The sequence below is a fragment of the Gadus morhua genome, chromosome 13 (assembly GCF_902167405.1).
Source record: "Gadus morhua chromosome 13, gadMor3.0, whole genome shotgun sequence".
In the NCBI taxonomy this organism is placed as follows: Eukaryota; Metazoa; Chordata; class Actinopteri; order Gadiformes; family Gadidae; genus Gadus; species Gadus morhua.
The window spans coordinates 13,462,586-13,478,939 of NC_044060.1; the positions used below are offsets into that span (position 1 = coordinate 13,462,586).

The 16,354-nt window shown below is 41.9% G+C and overlaps 1 protein-coding gene and 22 non-coding genes across 23 annotated transcripts in view; 22 read left to right on the plus strand and 1 right to left on the minus strand.

Annotated features, from left to right (window-relative positions):
• eogt (EGF domain-specific O-linked N-acetylglucosamine (GlcNAc) transferase) overlaps positions 1–16,354 on the minus strand; it is a 62,184-nt gene that overhangs the window by 36,103 nt on the left and 9,727 nt on the right. The window contains exons 7-11 of the mRNA XM_030375554.1: positions 13,639–13,745; positions 13,182–13,285; positions 11,017–11,109; positions 10,642–10,713; positions 9,681–9,767 (exon numbers count right to left, since the gene is read on the minus strand). Of these exons, the coding sequence (XP_030231414.1) occupies positions 9,681–9,767; positions 10,642–10,713; positions 11,017–11,109; positions 13,182–13,285; positions 13,639–13,745 (463 nt within the window). The remainder of the gene's footprint in view (positions 1–9,680; positions 9,768–10,641; positions 10,714–11,016; positions 11,110–13,181; positions 13,286–13,638; positions 13,746–16,354) is intronic.
• Positions 47–118, plus strand: trnae-cuc (transfer RNA glutamic acid (anticodon CUC)). Its single transcript has one exon. It is a non-coding gene; the product is annotated as a tRNA-Glu (tRNA).
• On the plus strand, positions 329–400 carry trnae-cuc (transfer RNA glutamic acid (anticodon CUC)). Its single transcript has one exon. It is a non-coding gene; the product is annotated as a tRNA-Glu (tRNA).
• trnae-cuc (transfer RNA glutamic acid (anticodon CUC)) lies at positions 1,129–1,200 on the plus strand. Its single transcript has one exon. It is a non-coding gene; the product is annotated as a tRNA-Glu (tRNA).
• On the plus strand, positions 1,618–1,689 carry trnae-cuc (transfer RNA glutamic acid (anticodon CUC)). Its single transcript has one exon. It is a non-coding gene; the product is annotated as a tRNA-Glu (tRNA).
• On the plus strand, positions 1,874–1,945 carry trnae-cuc (transfer RNA glutamic acid (anticodon CUC)). Its single transcript has one exon. It is a non-coding gene; the product is annotated as a tRNA-Glu (tRNA).
• On the plus strand, positions 2,156–2,227 carry trnae-cuc (transfer RNA glutamic acid (anticodon CUC)). Its single transcript has one exon. It is a non-coding gene; the product is annotated as a tRNA-Glu (tRNA).
• trnae-cuc (transfer RNA glutamic acid (anticodon CUC)) lies at positions 2,956–3,027 on the plus strand. Its single transcript has one exon. It is a non-coding gene; the product is annotated as a tRNA-Glu (tRNA).
• On the plus strand, positions 3,445–3,516 carry trnae-cuc (transfer RNA glutamic acid (anticodon CUC)). The gene has a single exon. It is a non-coding gene; the product is annotated as a tRNA-Glu (tRNA).
• On the plus strand, positions 3,947–4,018 carry trnae-cuc (transfer RNA glutamic acid (anticodon CUC)). The gene has a single exon. It is a non-coding gene; the product is annotated as a tRNA-Glu (tRNA).
• Positions 4,154–4,225, plus strand: trnae-cuc (transfer RNA glutamic acid (anticodon CUC)). The gene has a single exon. It is a non-coding gene; the product is annotated as a tRNA-Glu (tRNA).
• Positions 4,382–4,453, plus strand: trnae-cuc (transfer RNA glutamic acid (anticodon CUC)). Its single transcript has one exon. It is a non-coding gene; the product is annotated as a tRNA-Glu (tRNA).
• trnae-cuc (transfer RNA glutamic acid (anticodon CUC)) lies at positions 4,664–4,735 on the plus strand. Its single transcript has one exon. It is a non-coding gene; the product is annotated as a tRNA-Glu (tRNA).
• Positions 5,230–5,301, plus strand: trnae-cuc (transfer RNA glutamic acid (anticodon CUC)). Its single transcript has one exon. It is a non-coding gene; the product is annotated as a tRNA-Glu (tRNA).
• On the plus strand, positions 6,059–6,130 carry trnae-cuc (transfer RNA glutamic acid (anticodon CUC)). The gene has a single exon. It is a non-coding gene; the product is annotated as a tRNA-Glu (tRNA).
• On the plus strand, positions 6,341–6,412 carry trnae-cuc (transfer RNA glutamic acid (anticodon CUC)). Its single transcript has one exon. It is a non-coding gene; the product is annotated as a tRNA-Glu (tRNA).
• Positions 6,741–6,812, plus strand: trnae-cuc (transfer RNA glutamic acid (anticodon CUC)). The gene has a single exon. It is a non-coding gene; the product is annotated as a tRNA-Glu (tRNA).
• Positions 7,230–7,301, plus strand: trnae-cuc (transfer RNA glutamic acid (anticodon CUC)). The gene has a single exon. It is a non-coding gene; the product is annotated as a tRNA-Glu (tRNA).
• trnae-cuc (transfer RNA glutamic acid (anticodon CUC)) lies at positions 7,732–7,803 on the plus strand. Its single transcript has one exon. It is a non-coding gene; the product is annotated as a tRNA-Glu (tRNA).
• trnae-cuc (transfer RNA glutamic acid (anticodon CUC)) lies at positions 8,167–8,238 on the plus strand. The gene has a single exon. It is a non-coding gene; the product is annotated as a tRNA-Glu (tRNA).
• trnae-cuc (transfer RNA glutamic acid (anticodon CUC)) lies at positions 8,449–8,520 on the plus strand. Its single transcript has one exon. It is a non-coding gene; the product is annotated as a tRNA-Glu (tRNA).
• trnae-cuc (transfer RNA glutamic acid (anticodon CUC)) lies at positions 9,015–9,086 on the plus strand. Its single transcript has one exon. It is a non-coding gene; the product is annotated as a tRNA-Glu (tRNA).
• Positions 9,299–9,370, plus strand: trnae-cuc (transfer RNA glutamic acid (anticodon CUC)). Its single transcript has one exon. It is a non-coding gene; the product is annotated as a tRNA-Glu (tRNA).

The window sequence follows — 16,354 nt, forward strand, 5'->3', positions numbered from 1 at the left end:
TAAAAACCAGTATCCTCAAAGTCACATTGTTATTTAAAACAACAGCTCCCTGGTGGTCTAGTGGTTAGGATTCGGCGCTCTCACCGCCGCGGCCCGGGTTCGATTCCCGGTTAGGGAACACATTATTATTAGTGATGTCCAAGCAAATCATTTACAAACCACTGTGTTAAGTGATATCAAAGTATGCAACGGCAAAGTGAATAATCAATAAAAGCCGAAATCCATGTTACCCTATTTCTTCGAAATGTCAAGAATATGAAATAGATAACATAATTTAGCTGTTAAAAACCAGCCTTCTCAAAGTCACATTGTTTTTTAACACTACAGCTCCCTGGTGGTCTAGTGGTTAGGATTCGGCGCTCTCACCGCCGCGGCCCGGGTTCGATTCCCGGTTAGGGAACACATTATTATTAGTGATGTCCAAGCAAATGAAATACTAACCAATGTTTATAAAAACCAGCCTACTCAAAGTCACATTGTTATTTAACACTACAGCTCCCTGGTGGTCTAGTGGTTAGGATTCGACGCTCTCACCGGCGCGGAGGGGGTTCGATTCCCGGTTAGGGAACACAACATTATAGGTGAAGTCCAAGCTAATCAAAGACGAACCACTGTTATCAACGTCAAGATATGAAAATAGCGAAATGTCAAGAATATGCACTAGTTAACTTTATTTAGCTGTTAAAAACCAGTCTTCTCAAAGTCACATTGTTATTTAAAACAACAGCTCCCTGGTGGTCTAGTGGTTAGGATTCGGCGCTCTCACCACCGCGGCCTGGGTTCGATTCCCGGTTAGGGAACACATTATTATTAGTGATGTCCAAGCAAATGAAATACTAACCAATGTTTATAAAAACCAGCCTTCTCAAAGTCACATTGTTATTTAACACTACAGCTCCCTGGTGGTCTAGTGGTTAGGATTCGACGCTCTCACCGGCGCGGAGGGGGTTCGATTCCCGGTTAGGGAACACAACATTATAGGTGAAGTCCAAGCTAATCAAAGACGAACCACTGTTATCAACGTCAAGATATGAAAATAGCGAAATGTCAAGAATATGCACTAGTTAACTTTATTTAGCTGTTAAAAACCAGTCTTCTCAAAGTCACATTGTTATTTAAAACAACAGCTCCCTGGTGGTCTAGTGGTTAGGATTCGGCGCTCTCACCGCCGCGGCCCGGGTTCGATTCCCGGTTAGGGAATACAAAAATTTAGGTGATGTCCAAGCAAAAGAAATACTAACCAATGTTTATAACCAATGTCGAAGAATTCAAGTATACAATTTAGCTGTTAAAAACCAGCCTTCTCAAAGTCACATTGTTATTTAATACAATAGCTCCCTGGTGGTCTAGTGGTTAGGATTCGGCGCTCTCACCGCCGCGGCCCGCGTTCGATTCCTGGTTAGGGAACACATTATTATTAGTGATGTCCAAGCAAATCATTTACAAACCACTGTGTTAAGTGATATCAAAGTATGCAACGGCAAAGTGAATAATCAATAAAAGCCGAAATCCATGTTACCCTATTTCTTCGAAATGTCAAGAATATGAAATAGATAACATAATTTAGCTGTTAAAAACCAGCCTTCTCAAAGTCACATTGTTTTTTAACACTACAGCTCCCTGGTGGTCTAGTGGTTAGGATTCGGCGCTCTCACCGCCGCGGCCCGGGTTCGATTCCCGGTTAGGGAACACAACATTATGGGTGAAGTCCAAGCTAATCAAAGACGAACAACTGTTATCAACCAATGTCCAAGTATTCAACGTCAAGTTGAATAACGAAAATAGCGATATGTCAAGAATATGCACTAGATAACTTTATTTAGCTGTTAAAAACCAGTATCCTCAAAGTCACATTGTTATTTAAAACAACAGCTCCCTGGTGGTCTAGTGGTTAGGATTCGGCGCTCTCACCGCCGCGGCCCGGGTTCGATTCCCGGTTAGGGAACACATTATTATTAGTGATGTCCAAGCAAATCATTTACAAACCACTGTGTTAAGTGATATCAAAGTATGCAACGGCAAAGTGAATAATCAATAAAAGCCGAAATCCATGTTACCCTATTTCTTCGAAATGTCAAGAATATGAAATAGATAACATAATTTAGCTGTTAAAAACCAGCCTTCTCAAAGTCACATTGTTTTTTAACACTACAGCTCCCTGGTGGTCTAGTGGTTAGGATTCGGCGCTCTCACCGCCGCGGCCCGGGTTCGATTCCCGGTTAGGGAACACATTATTATTAGTGATGTCCAAGCAAATGAAATACTAACCAATGTTTATAAAAACCAGCCTACTCAAAGTCACATTGTTATTTAACACTACAGCTCCCTGGTGGTCTAGTGGTTAGGATTCGACGCTCTCACCGGCGCGGAGGGGGTTCGATTCCCGGTTAGGGAACACAACATTATAGGTGAAGTCCAAGCTAATCAAAGACGAACCACTGTTATCAACGTCAAGATATGAAAATAGCGAAATGTCAAGAATATGCACTAGTTAACTTTATTTAGCTGTTAAAAACCAGTCTTCTCAAAGTCACATTGTTATTTAAAACAACAGCTCCCTGGTGGTCTAGTGGTTAGGATTCGGCGCTCTCACCACCGCGGCCTGGGTTCGATTCCCGGTTAGGGAACACATTATTATTAGTGATGTCCAAGCAAATGAAATACTAACCAATGTTTATAAAAACCAGCCTTCTCAAAGTCACATTGTTATTTAACACTACAGCTCCCTGGTGGTCTAGTGGTTAGGATTCGACGCTCTCACCGGCGCGGAGGGGGTTCGATTCCCGGTTAGGGAACACAACATTATAGGTGAAGTCCAAGCTAATCAAAGACGAACCACTGTTATCAACGTCAAGATATGAAAATAGCGAAATGTCAAGAATATGCACTAGTTAACTTTATTTAGCTGTTAAAAACCAGTCTTCTCAAAGTCACATTGTTATTTAAAACAACAGCTCCCTGGTGGTCTAGTGGTTAGGATTCGGCGCTCTCACCGCCGCGGCCCGGGTTCGATTCCCGGTTAGGGAATACAAAAATTTAGGTGATGTCCAAGCAAAAGAAATACTAACCAATGTTTATAACCAATGTCGAAGAATTCAAGTATACAATTTAGCTGTTAAAAACCAGCCTTCTCAAAGTCACATTGTTATTTAATACAATAGCTCCCTGGTGGTCTAGTGGTTAGGATTCGGCGCTCTCACCGCCGCGGCCCGCGTTCGATTCCCGGTTAGGGAACACATTATTATTAGTGATGTCCAAGCAAATCATTTACAAACCACTGTGTTAAGTGATATCAAAGTATGCAACGGCAAAGTGAATAATCAATAAAAGCCGAAATCCATGTTACCCTATTTCTTCGAAATGTCAAGAATATGAAATAGATAACATAATTTAGCTGTTAAAAACCAGCCTTCTGAAAGTCACATTGTTTTTTAACACTACAGCTCCCTGGTGGTCTAGTGGTTAGGATTCGGCGCTCTCACCGCCGCGGCCCGGGTTCGATTCCCGGTTAGGGAACACAACATTATGGGTGAAGTCCAAGCTAATCAAAGACGAACAACTGTTATCAACCAATGTCCAAGTATTCAACGTCAAGTTGAATAACGAAAATAGCGATATGTCAAGAATATGCACTAGATAACTTTATTTAGCTGTTAAAAACCAGTATCCTCAAAGTCACATTGTTATTTAAAACAACAGCTCCCTGGTGGTCTAGTGGTTAGGATTCGGCGCTCTCACCACCGCGGCCTGGGTTCGATTCCCGGTTAGGGAACACAACATTATAGGTGAAATCAAAGACGAACCACTGTTATCAACCAATGTCCAAGTATTCAACGTCAAGTTGAATAACGAAAATAGCGAAATGTCAAGAATATGCACTAGTTAACTTTATTTAGCTGTTAAAAACCAGTCTTCTCATAGTCACATTGTAATTTAAAACAGCAGCTCCCTGGTGGTCTAGTGGTTAGGATTCGGCGCTCTCACCGCCGCGGCCCGGGTTCGATTCCCGGTTAGGGAACACAAAAATTTAGGTGATGTCCAAGCAAATGAAATACTAACCAATGTTTATAACCAATGTCTAAGAATTCAAGCATTCAATTTAGCTGTTAAAAACCAGCCTTCTCAAAGTCACATTGTTATTTAACACTACAGCTCCCTGGTGGTCTAGTGGTTAGGATTCGGCGCTCTCACCGCCGCGGCCCGGGTTCGATTCCCGGTTAGGGAACACATTATTATTAGTCATGTCCAAGCAAATCATTTACAAACCACTGTGTTAAGTGATATCAAAGTATTCAACGTCAAGTTGAATAACGAAAATAGAGAAAATAGCGAAATGTCAAGAATATGCACTCTTTAACTTTATACTTTAATTCACTACAGCTCCCTGGTGGTCTAGTGGTTAGGATTCGGCGCTCTCACCGCCGCGGCCCGGGTTCGATTCCCGGTTAGGGAACACATTAATATTAGTGATGTCCAAGCAAATCATTTACAAACCACTGTGTTAGGTGATATCAAAGTATGCAACGGCAAAGTGAATAATCAATAAAAGCCGAAATCCATGTTACCCTATTACTGCGAAATGTCAAGAATATGAAATAGATGACATAATTTGGCTGTTAAAAACCAGCCTTCTCAAAGTCACATTGTTATTTAACACTACAGCTCCCTGGTGGTCTAGTGGTTAGGATTCGGCGCTCTCACCGCCGCGGCCCGGGTTCGATTCCCGGTTAGGGAACGCAACATTATGGGTGAAGTCCAAGCTAATCAAAGACGAACCACTGTTATCAACCAATGTCCAAGTATTCAACGGAAAGTTGAATAACGAAAAAAAGTAGACATCCATGTTAAACCTTTGCAGCGAAATGTCAAGAATGGGACGTTTTCAACATAATTTAGCTGTTAAAAAACTTGCTTTCTGAATGTAACATTGTTTTTTGTGACTACAGTTCCCTGGTGGTCTAGTGGTTAGGATCCGGCGCTCTCACCGCCGCGGCCCGGGTTTGATTCCAGGTTAGGGAACACAAAATTTTAGGTGATGTCCAAGCAAATGAAATACGGACCAATGTTTATAACCAATGTCGAAGAATTCAACGGCAAGGTGAAGAACAAAAAAAGTAGACATCCATGTTAAACCTTTACAGCGAAATGTCAAGAATATGACATTTTCAACATAATTTAGCTGTTAAAAACCAGCGTTCTTAAAGTCACATTGTTGGTTGTTACTACAGCTCCCTGGTGGTCTAGTGGTTAGGATTCGGCGCTCTCACCGCCGCGGCCCGGGTTCGATTCCCGGTTAGGGAACACATTATTATTAGTGATGTCCAAGCAAATCATTTACAAACCACTGTGTTAAGTGATATCAAAGTATGCAACGGCAAAGTGAATAATCAATAAAAGCCGAAATCCATGTTACCCTATTTCTTCGAAATGTCAAGAATATGAAATAGATAACATAATTGAGCTGTTAAAAACCAGCCTTCTCAAAGTCACATTGTTTTTTAACACTACAGCTCCCTGGTGGTCTAGTGGTTAGGATTCGGCGCTCTCACCGCCGCGGCCAGGGTTCGATTCCCGGTTAGGGTACACAACATTATGGGTGAAGTCCAAGCTAATCAAAGACGAACAACTGTTATCAACCAATGTCCAAGTATTCAACGTCAAGTTGAATAACGAAAATAGTGAAAATAGTGAAATGTCAAGAATATGCACTTGATAACTTTATTTAGCTGTTAAAAACCAGTCTCCTCAAAGTCACATTGTTGATTAAAACAACAGCTCCCTGGTGGTCTAGTGGTTAGGATTTGGCGCTCTCACCGCCGCGGCAAGGGTTCGATTCCCGGTTGGGGAACACATTATTATTAGTGATGTCCAAGCAAATCATTTACAAACCACTGTGTTAAGTGAAATCAAAGTATGCAACGGCAAAGTGAATAATCAATAAAAGCCGAAATCCATGTTACCCTATTTCTTCGAAATGTCAAGAATATGAAATAGATAACATAATTTAGCTGTTAAAAACCAGCCTTCTGAAAGTCACATTGTTATTTAACACTACAGCTCCCTGGTGGTCTAGTGGTTAGGATTCGGCGCTCTCACCGCCGCGGCCCGGGTTCGATTCCCGGTTAGGGAACACATTATTATTAGTGATGTCCAAGCAAATCATTTACAAACCACTGTGTTAAGTGATATCAAAGTATGCAACGGCAAAGTGAATAATCAATAAAAGCCGAAATCCATGTTACCCTATTTCTTCGAAATGTCAAGAATATGAAATAGATAACATAATTTATCTGTTAAAAACCAGCCTTCTCAAAGTCACATTGTTTTTTAACACTACAGCTCCCTGGTGGTCTAGTGGTTAGGATTCGGCGCTCTCACCGCCGCGGCCCGGGTTCGATTCCCGGTTAGGGAACACATTATTATTAGTGATGTCCAAGCAAATGAAATACTAACCAATGTTTATAAAAACCAGCCTACTCAAAGTCACATTGTTATTTAACACTACAGCTCCCTGGTGGTCTAGTGGTTAGGATTCGACGCTCTCACCGGCGCGGAGGGGGTTCGATTCCCGGTTAGGGAACACAACATTATAGGTGAAGTCCAAGCTAATCAAAGACGAACCACTGTTATCAACGTCAAGATATGAAAATAGCGAAATGTCAAGAATATGCACTAGTTAACTTTATTTAGCTGTTAAAAACCAGTCTTCTCAAAGTCACATTGTTATTTAAAACAACAGCTCCCTGGTGGTCTAGTGGTTAGGATTCGGCGCTCTCACCGCCGCGGCCCGGGTTCGATTCCCGGTTAGGGAATACAAAAATTTAGGTGATGTCCAAGCAAAAGAAATACTAACCAATGTTTATAACCAATGTCGAAGAATTCAAGTATACAATTTAGCTGTTAAAAACCAGCCTTCTCAAAGTCACATTGTTATTTAATACAATAGCTCCCTGGTGGTCTAGTGGTTAGGATTCGGCGCTCTCACCGCCGCGGCCCGCGTTCGATTCCCGGTTAGGGAACACATTATTATTAGTGATGTCCAAGCAAATCATTTACAAACCACTGTGTTAAGTGATATCAAAGTATGCAACGGCAAAGTGAATAATCAATAAAAGCCGAAATCCATGTTACCCTATTTCTTCGAAATGTCAAGAATATGAAATAGATAACATAATTTAGCTGTTAAAAACCAGCCTTCTCAAAGTCACATTGTTTTTTAACACTACAGCTCCCTGGTGGTCTAGTGGTTAGGATTCGGCGCTCTCACCGCCGCGGCCCGGGTTCGATTCCCGGTTAGGGAACACAACATTATGGGTGAAGTCCAAGCTAATCAAAGACGAACAACTGTTATCAACCAATGTCCAAGTATTCAACGTCAAGTTGAATAACGAAAATAGCGATATGTCAAGAATATGCACTAGATAACTTTATTTAGCTGTTAAAAACCAGTATCCTCAAAGTCACATTGTTATTTAAAACAACAGCTCCCTGGTGGTCTAGTGGTTAGGATTCGGAGCTCTCACCGCCGCGGCCCGGGTTCGATTCCCGGTTAGGGAACACAACATTATAGGTGAAATCAAAGACGAACCACTGTTATCAACCAATGTCCAAGTATTCAACGTCAAGTTGAATAACGAAAATAGCGAAATGTCAAGAATATGCACTAGTTAACTTTATTTAGCTGTTAAAAACCAGTCTTCTCATAGTCACATTGTAATTTAAAACAACAGCTCCCTGGTGGTCTAGTGGTTAGGATTCGGCGCTCTCACCGCCGCGGCCCGGGTTCGATTCCCGGTTAGGGAACACAAAAATTTAGGTGATGTCCAAGCAAATGAAATACTAACCAATGTTTATAACCAATGTCTAAGAATTCAAGCATTCAATTTAGCTGTTAAAAACCAGCCTTCTCAAAGTCACATTGTTATTTAACACTACAGCTCCCTGGTGGTCTAGTAGTTAGGATTCGGCGCTCTCACCGCCGCGGCCCGGGTTCGATTCCCGGTTAGGGAACACATTATTATTAGTCATGTCCAAGCAAATCATTTACAAACCACTGTGTTAAGTGATATCAAAGTATTCAACGTCAAGTTGAATAACGAAAATAGAGAAAATAGCGAAATGTCAAGAATATGCACTCTTTAACTTTATACTTTAATTCACTACAGCTCCCTGGTGGTCTAGTGGTTAGGATTCGGCGCTCTCACCGCCGCGGCCCGGGTTCGATTCCCGGTTAGGGAACACATTAATATTAGTGATGTCCAAGCAAATCATTTACAAACCACTGTGTTAGGTGATATCAAAGTATGCAACGGCAAAGTGAATAATCAATAAAAGCCGAAATCCATGTTACCCTATTACTGCGAAATGTCAAGAATATGAAATAGATGACATAATTTGGCTGTTAAAAACCAGCCTTCTCAAAGTCACATTGTTATTTAACACTACAGCTCCCTGGTGGTCTAGTGGTTAGGATTCGGCGCTCTCACCGCCGCGGCCCGGGTTCGATTCCCGGTTAGGGAACGCAACATTATGGGTGAAGTCCAAGCTAATCAAAGACGAACCACTGTTATCAACCAATGTCCAAGTATTCAACGGAAAGTTGAATAACGAAAAAAAGTAGACATCCATGTTAAACCTTTGCAGCGAAATGTCAAGAATGGGACGTTTTCAACATAATTTAGCTGTTAAAAAACTTGCTTTCTGAATGTAACATTGTTTTTTGTGACTACAGTTCCCTGGTGGTCTAGTGGTTAGGATCCGGCGCTCTCACCGCCGCGGCCCGGGTTTGATTCCAGGTTAGGGAACACAAAATTTTAGGTGATGTCCAAGCAAATGAAATACGGACCAATGTTTATAACCAATGTCGAAGAATTCAACGGCAAGGTGAAGAACAAAAAAAGTAGACATCCATGTTAAACCTTTACAGCGAAATGTCAAGAATATGACATTTTCAACATAATTTAGCTGTTAAAAACCAGCGTTCTTAAAGTCACATTGTTGGTTGTTACTACAGCTCCCTGGTGGTCTAGTGGTTAGGATTCGGCGCTCTCACCGCCGCGGCCCGGGTTCGATTCCCGGTTAGGGAACACCACATTATAGGTGAAGTCCAAGCTAATCAAAGACGAACCACTGTTATCAACCAATGTCCAAGTATTCAACGGAAAGTTGAATAACGAAAAAAAGTATACATCCATGTTAAACCTTTGCAGCGAAATGTCAAGAATATGACATTTTCAACATAATTTAGCTGTTAAAAAACTTGCTTTCTGAATGTAACATTGTTTTTTGTGACTACAGTTCCCTGGTGGTCTAGTGGTTAGGATTCGGCGCTCTCACCGCCGCGGCCCGGGTTCGATTCCCGGTTAGGGAACACAACTTCTTAGGTGATGTCCAAGCAAATCAAATATGAACGACTGTTGTCAACCAATGTCCATGTATTCAACGGCATGTTGAATAACGAAAAAAAGTAGACATCCGTGTTAAACCTTTACAGCAAAATGTCAAGAAAATGAAATTTTCAACATAATTTAGCTGTTAAAAAACTTGATTTCTCAATGTAACATTGTTTATTGAGGCTACAGCTCCATGGTGGTCTAGTGGTTAAGATTCGGCGCTCTCACCGCCGCGGCCCGGGTTCGATTCCAGGTTAGGGAACACAACATTACCCCTCACCCCCCTACCTTTGGCCCGTCCTGGGGGATGTGAAGGCGATGGAGGACATGCTGGGAGAAGGCCCTCAACATCCCCTCTGTGTGACACTCAGAGATCTGGAACACAAGCACAAGCCTCTTTATATTAATTTATAGACAGATGTCTGGATTGTGAGTCAAACCGGAACACATTACATTGTTAGCTCAACACCTATACCTCAACAAATGTTTTCAGAGACCGAATCTGGTCAGGATGCTGACGTGAAGGGGGGAGTGGCTTAATGGCTGGGAAAGAAGCAGCTGTGGCTGGTGAGCTTGATAAGGTAAAGGACATACAATGTGTCCTTTACCTCATTGAATATACATCACATATTTACTGATGTATGCTTGGCTCTCCCTCCCATAGTGAGACTGGGTTTGTCGTCAGAGGAATCCTGGGGAACACCTAATACAGTGGGGGCCGGACAGCTGAGTCTGCAGCCACACTATTAGCCCCATGCTCACCGATTCAATCCCAGATATGTTTTACTTCCCCCTCACACCAATTCTATGAATACATGCAGGACTATGTCTATAAACATGACTCAACTGGAGGCAGCAATAATGAGCCTCCACTTTAAACCCTAGCAATCAATATTTCAAAGTTCAAGGTGGGTGCCCCAGGCCTTCACACATTCTAAAGATGTCAGCTTTACACAAAAAACCTTGGAATTAACCTTTAAATGACATGACCAGTAGTCTGGGGTTTTAAATACATAGCATAAACAGTTTGTCCTGAAAATTGCCTGTTTATGGACAAAGAAAACAATGGCCTGAAACAAGGAAGAAAGCAGTCTGATAAATTGTGTTTGATATAGAAGTAACACAAATCCTGGGTAACTGGGTTCAAAACAAAAGTGATAAATGACAACATTCCCTGTATCCATATAAATGTATACATTCTGAATATCTCTGTCTCTCTCTGTCTCTCTCTCCCATTCTGGTAACTTACCAGAGGAGTGTTGTAAAACAGACCATGTCTCATCCTGGGGAGGAGGGAAAAGATGGCGTCTTTGAAGCACACCTACCAGTAGGAATAGGAAACAGGATGATTAGCAAATGTTTTTTTACAAAAAAAACATAATAAATGATATAACTCAGAAAGTAGATGGTTGTTCCAGTAGCCACACTCCTATTGCCTTTCAAAAAAAAAAGAATACCCATTTGTAGTCAATGTGATTCATAATATTGAAGTGTTACAATAACAATCACAAGCTCATTGATTAAAATGTCATTATACCTTTTTAAGCATTATTCCTCGTAAACGTGACCAGTAGCTCTGAATCACTAAAATAGTTTCAAAGAACTCTAGCAGATGTGTATTTACCCGCTTTGAATCGTAGATCTTAAGATGGATGATGTCATAGTCTGAGAAGGCTTTCCATGTTTCAGCAAACAGATCTCCATACGTATGAAAACTCTGAAAAGCATTGTTCAATATATCAACATATCTCAGTCACAAAGCAACCACGTTCAGAATAAGTTGCCTGTAAATCTTTTAACTGTCATTTCCTCTGCATTAGAGCTGGCCTGATGCAGTTTAAAGGTCCCATGACATGCTATTTTATGTATTCTTTAATATAGGTATTAGTTGGCAACTAACACAGTATTCAAAGACGTTCCCGAAATTCAGCCGTGGTGCAGAGTTACAGCCACTCCGAGCCAGTCGCACATTGAGCTTCCCCTAAATGCGCTGTTTTGGTGTCTGTAGCTATAATGCAAATGAGGAGGAGCATAGCGGGTCAAGGAGGAGGGTGGGGGTGTGGCCCTGAGCAGCTTGCAGCCACGGTACCATGCGCTCTGTTTACAGTGGATGTATCGCAATGGCGAGGCGCACACAGCCTTTAGCCGTGTTCTGTAAATATTCTAGAACACACAGTGTTAATATTTATATCTAAATATTATCATATAGCCTACATAGATATCTATATCATATAACATATATTAATCGAGTACTCGTTTAATCAAATCTATTTTTAGAATGCAACGCATCTGCAGCAGGAATAGGCCTTATGATGAACGGCAATATTACCAACCAAACATGCAATGCTTATTCTCCTTCAAACAGTCAGAGTTATCAGAGTATTCATTATTTATTTTTGCAAACGTTCAAAACACATTTTCCTTACAAAAATAAATATGCGTCTCACAATTTAAATCACGTTGAACGGTTTAAAAAAAACAAAAACGAAACAAGTAGCCTAACCATTGCAAATAATTTAAAGCTGCAAATAAAACGGCAGCAAATGAACTAAAAAAATACTCAGCGTTGTGATCTTCTCTACACGTCCGGGATTACAGCTGCGTCTTGCGGCTATGAAAATAGCCGACACACTTGGTTGCTGCGGGTCTGCTTTCCCGAACTCACCGTTGTGTTTCAGGAGCATATGTTGCCGCATAGTACTTGTAGTACTCTGGTAGCTCGATTTCGCTTGACATATTTTACATTTCAACTTATGATCTCCTATTACTTTAAAGTATTTCAATTCTTCGCTGCGCTTTGCTTTAACCGCCATCTCTTAACTTTTTGAATTCTGGCGTGCCTGCACACGGCACGGCACGCGCCACACAGAAATTTGATACATTTCATTTGCTTTGTGCCCACGGCATGTAATAGTGGCACCGGCGCGCCGCACAGAAAATTCATACTTTTGCTTCAGAAAACTTTGTTTGTGTGTGTATATGCAAACTCGAGTTTGCCTGTCCAGCAACCGAGTTCATTTGTAACGAGGAGTACTCGAGTAATCGATTCCTCACGCCCATCCCTAATATCTATATCATATAATACATATTATCACGGCCAAAAGCTGTGGGCGCCTTCAGACGATATTATGAATCACAAACGACTTTGTGGGGTTCTGCGACGTCTCTGGTTCTTCCACTTTCACATCAATCTGAAGTAGACTGAACCGCGCTCTGCCTGCTGCCCGCTGCCCGCTGCCGGGCGGTGGTGCTTCGAGGCGATGGGGCCCCGCGGCAACCGGCGGCATGTCGCAGTTAATGTACTTCAGCGAGTCAAAGCCAAAGTTCCTTTCCCCCAATTCCTTCTCAACCATGGCTCAGATAACCCCCACTACAGTCTCGTTGTGGAAATACAAGAGACGTCAAAGAACCGACAAGAAACACTTGCATTACAGTGGGTGTATTCACACACACATGTAGCGCTCGCACAGTCGTGTTTCATTGGCGGGCCAACGTCTCTGGGCGGGCCAGGCAAGGTAAGGGGAGGAGCTTAGATGCTTTGTGACGACATACCTAAAGACATTCCAAATCAGCGCGCTTGAGCCTCCGTTCTTTCAAAGGCGAGCAGAACAGCTAGTGCTCGTTTTACACCAAACGCAAGTTTTAGCCACTGGGGGACCATAGGCAGACTAGGGGAACTCATATTTATGTTAGAAAACCTCATAAAGTGAGATTTTCATGTCATGGGACCTTTAATCATCAGCCATCTTTAACAAACCCTGAATCCAGGGGAGAGTGTGAGGGACCCACCGTGTCCCACATGAGGAGGTTGATGTCTCGGCTGAAGGAGTTGTTGATGTGCTGGGAGACGTACAGGTTGACAAAGTCACAAAAGTGGTGGTACATGTTCACTCCTACAAGAACAAAGAGACATAATGGGTTTCCACCTGCAACTGGATGTGAACACCTTATACATTGAGTGTACATAAATGTACAAAAATAAAGCAGAAGTAAAGTATAATTTTAACCAGGAGAAGTCTCATTGAGATTAGAAATCTTTTACTTTTAACCAGGAGAAGTCTCATTGAGATTAGAAATCTCTTTTACAAGAGAGCCCTGTCCATAATGTACACCCGTGTGTAAACAGGCACTGTGCTTCCAGTTTGATTTCAAGCCCAAAAGCTACACCGTAAGGTTGTGTGTTTGAAAGCGTTATCCAATACGCCCCATTCTCTGAACTGAACCCCAGAGGTAAGGAGGTGTGTACCAGCGTCCAGCTTCATGAACACAGTGGGTTTTTCAATGACCAGGTCACATAGCCCATCGTCTATTGGCTGAAGGTCCAGCTCCGTGTACGTCTGCAGCTCTGCATACCTTCAGGATAGGGATCATATAGGGACAGGGATTAGTTATGTTTTGTTATTAACTGTACAGAATAAAGATGGATGATACTGGACCTGCTCGACTGGAAGCGTAGCACGGCTGGGCTTTCCATTTCAATTATAGCCAGGCTACCCGCTTGAATGTGTGGGTTTAACAGATGAAGCGCTGGTCTTGAGTATATGAGAAGACCTCAACACACACGTTTGGTGCTTTAGATTAAAACTTACCGTATAATGTCATTCATTCGTATAAGAGATTTGGGTTCTTTTAGACAACTGAAACAAACACAATGTTTTCCCAGAAGATGAACTCAAGTTTGATGTTCAATGTTTTTGCTTCCTAATCTCGAACGCTCATTGAGAGCCGACTTACCTCAGATCAGTCTTGTTAACACGTTGGACAAAGTTTCACACACATTTCCTCAGATGCCACATGATATTAGGAAAAAGAATTAGCAGCGATGTGTGAAACTTCAGTCACTGTCCAATATCATGTTTTTTTGTCCATACCAAGACCATTCCGAAAGAAATCTGTCCTACCTCAATGAGCCATTTGTTTTGTTCAAGAGAATAACTTCCAGACGGGGAACTTCAATTGAACCTTCATTACCCTTTCTAATTAGGCTTGTATAGGATTTAATAAACAATAAAGAATCAAGCTGTTGAGACCCATCGACATACACCAGTGACCAGGGCGGTCACAAATATACTGACTTATAACACTAATTTAGCAAACTAACAATCAACTACTAAAGTGAATGGCCTCTGTTTGTGTGTGTTTGTATGTATGTCATTCACATATCTCGACATCTGTTCATCTGATCTAATTCACACTTGGGCCGTGTACTGCCGGGGACCTAAGGAAGTGCATTGTCTACATATTTGGAAACAAGGCACGCTATTAATAAACTTTGAAAAAAACCAACAACCAGCGTGGCTCTGTGAAGCAGCGGGGGCGGGGCTTCAGTTCACGTGGTCACTGTACTTGGAGTCTCTGTATGTCTGTATGTCCCTCAGTTCCCATCGACAACCGTTCAGTTGATTGACTTCCCAGTGGACTGGTGTTTTGCTGGGAAAGGTAGGGCAGTGACCACTGGGAAGTTGTATGAATCAGTGGCCCTCGAGAAAGCTGCAAGCAGAAATACGGGAGGCCAAGCAAACGGCCCTTTCCGAACAGGCACGTTTTGAACGGGGACTGTAATTGTATTTATGATGAAGAGAATGCCAATGGCACGCAACATACTTTAAATCTCTGGGTTCCATTCATTTTTGGTTTCCAGAAGGTGTTTGGCCGAAAAGGTTTTATTTTAGTAAGTCAAGGCATTTTTAGTACTCTATTAAACCCACTTGTTTTTTCTATTTGACTGTTGATATGCAAGTTTCCTTTGTAGTCATTGTACTAAGTCATTGCAAAGCAATGGTTCAGAATTAACATACAAAAGAGGTGATGATATGAACTGACCTATTTGGCAACATTTTATGATGATGAAGTTCAATTGTGTTGGAACTGAGAGAGGCAAAGAGTGCCGTTTAAAGACATATTCCAATGCAAATAGACAGGTCATCGGCTTCCTCTTCAGAAATGATTCCAGGCTACCAGTCAGTTATGCAGACTAATTAAAAAACAATATTCCTACATCCCACCTATTCTAAGTTAAATGATACCAGCTCTCTAAAGTAGGCTCAAAAGCTCCCTGGTGGTCTTGTGGTTAGGATTCGGCGCTCTCACCGCCGCGGCCCGCTTTCAATTCCAGGTATAGGAACTCAACTATATTAGTGAGGTCATAGCAAATCAAATAAAAAACACTGTTTTTAGTGATATCAAAGTATTCAACAGCAATGTGAATAATGAAAAAAAAACAGTCCTTGTCCAAACTGGCTTTCAATATAATCCTCTTACACAAACGACGGCGTATGCAGACTAATGAATGACCAACAGTCATACATCCCTCCAATTTCTGGTCTCCTGGTTTTTGACCAGTGGTTGGAAGTGACACTCACGCATCCAGTCCGGGATCGATTTCCTAACAGAGAACCATGTATGTATGTAACTTTCTAAATAATGGTTTCCGGTCCTGAGAGATTGATACTATGAATTTTCAGCAAATTCACAATATGGTGGCAAGACCTCTGAAAAACCTTAATAGTACAAGCTTCAACTAGTATAGACAAGCCTGAACTAATAGTATGTCAATCTCATTATACACTTTCTCGTATTCATGATCCCATATTAAAACATAGCTAAATTCAGCCTTTATCTGCCAAGTTGAATGTCTAAGGTGCATCATCCACTGTATTCCAGGAGTGTATAGTGAGGGGGGAGTACCCTAGCTGAGTTAACTGAGGCAGTATTACATCACACATATCCCTGTCTAGTCAGCTGTCAGCACGTCACACATTGTATACAAATAGTGCACTGTCCCTAAAACCATAGTCCCTGGTGGTCTAGTGGTTAGGATTCGGCGCTCTCACCGCCGCGGCCAGGGTTCGATTCCCGGTCAGGGAACTATCCTTTATGTCTCATTGTCGAAATTGTTCCTATATTCCTGTTACCCAAATTTAACCTGAACGCTTATGTTTGGCAAAGTCTAAACAGAGAAA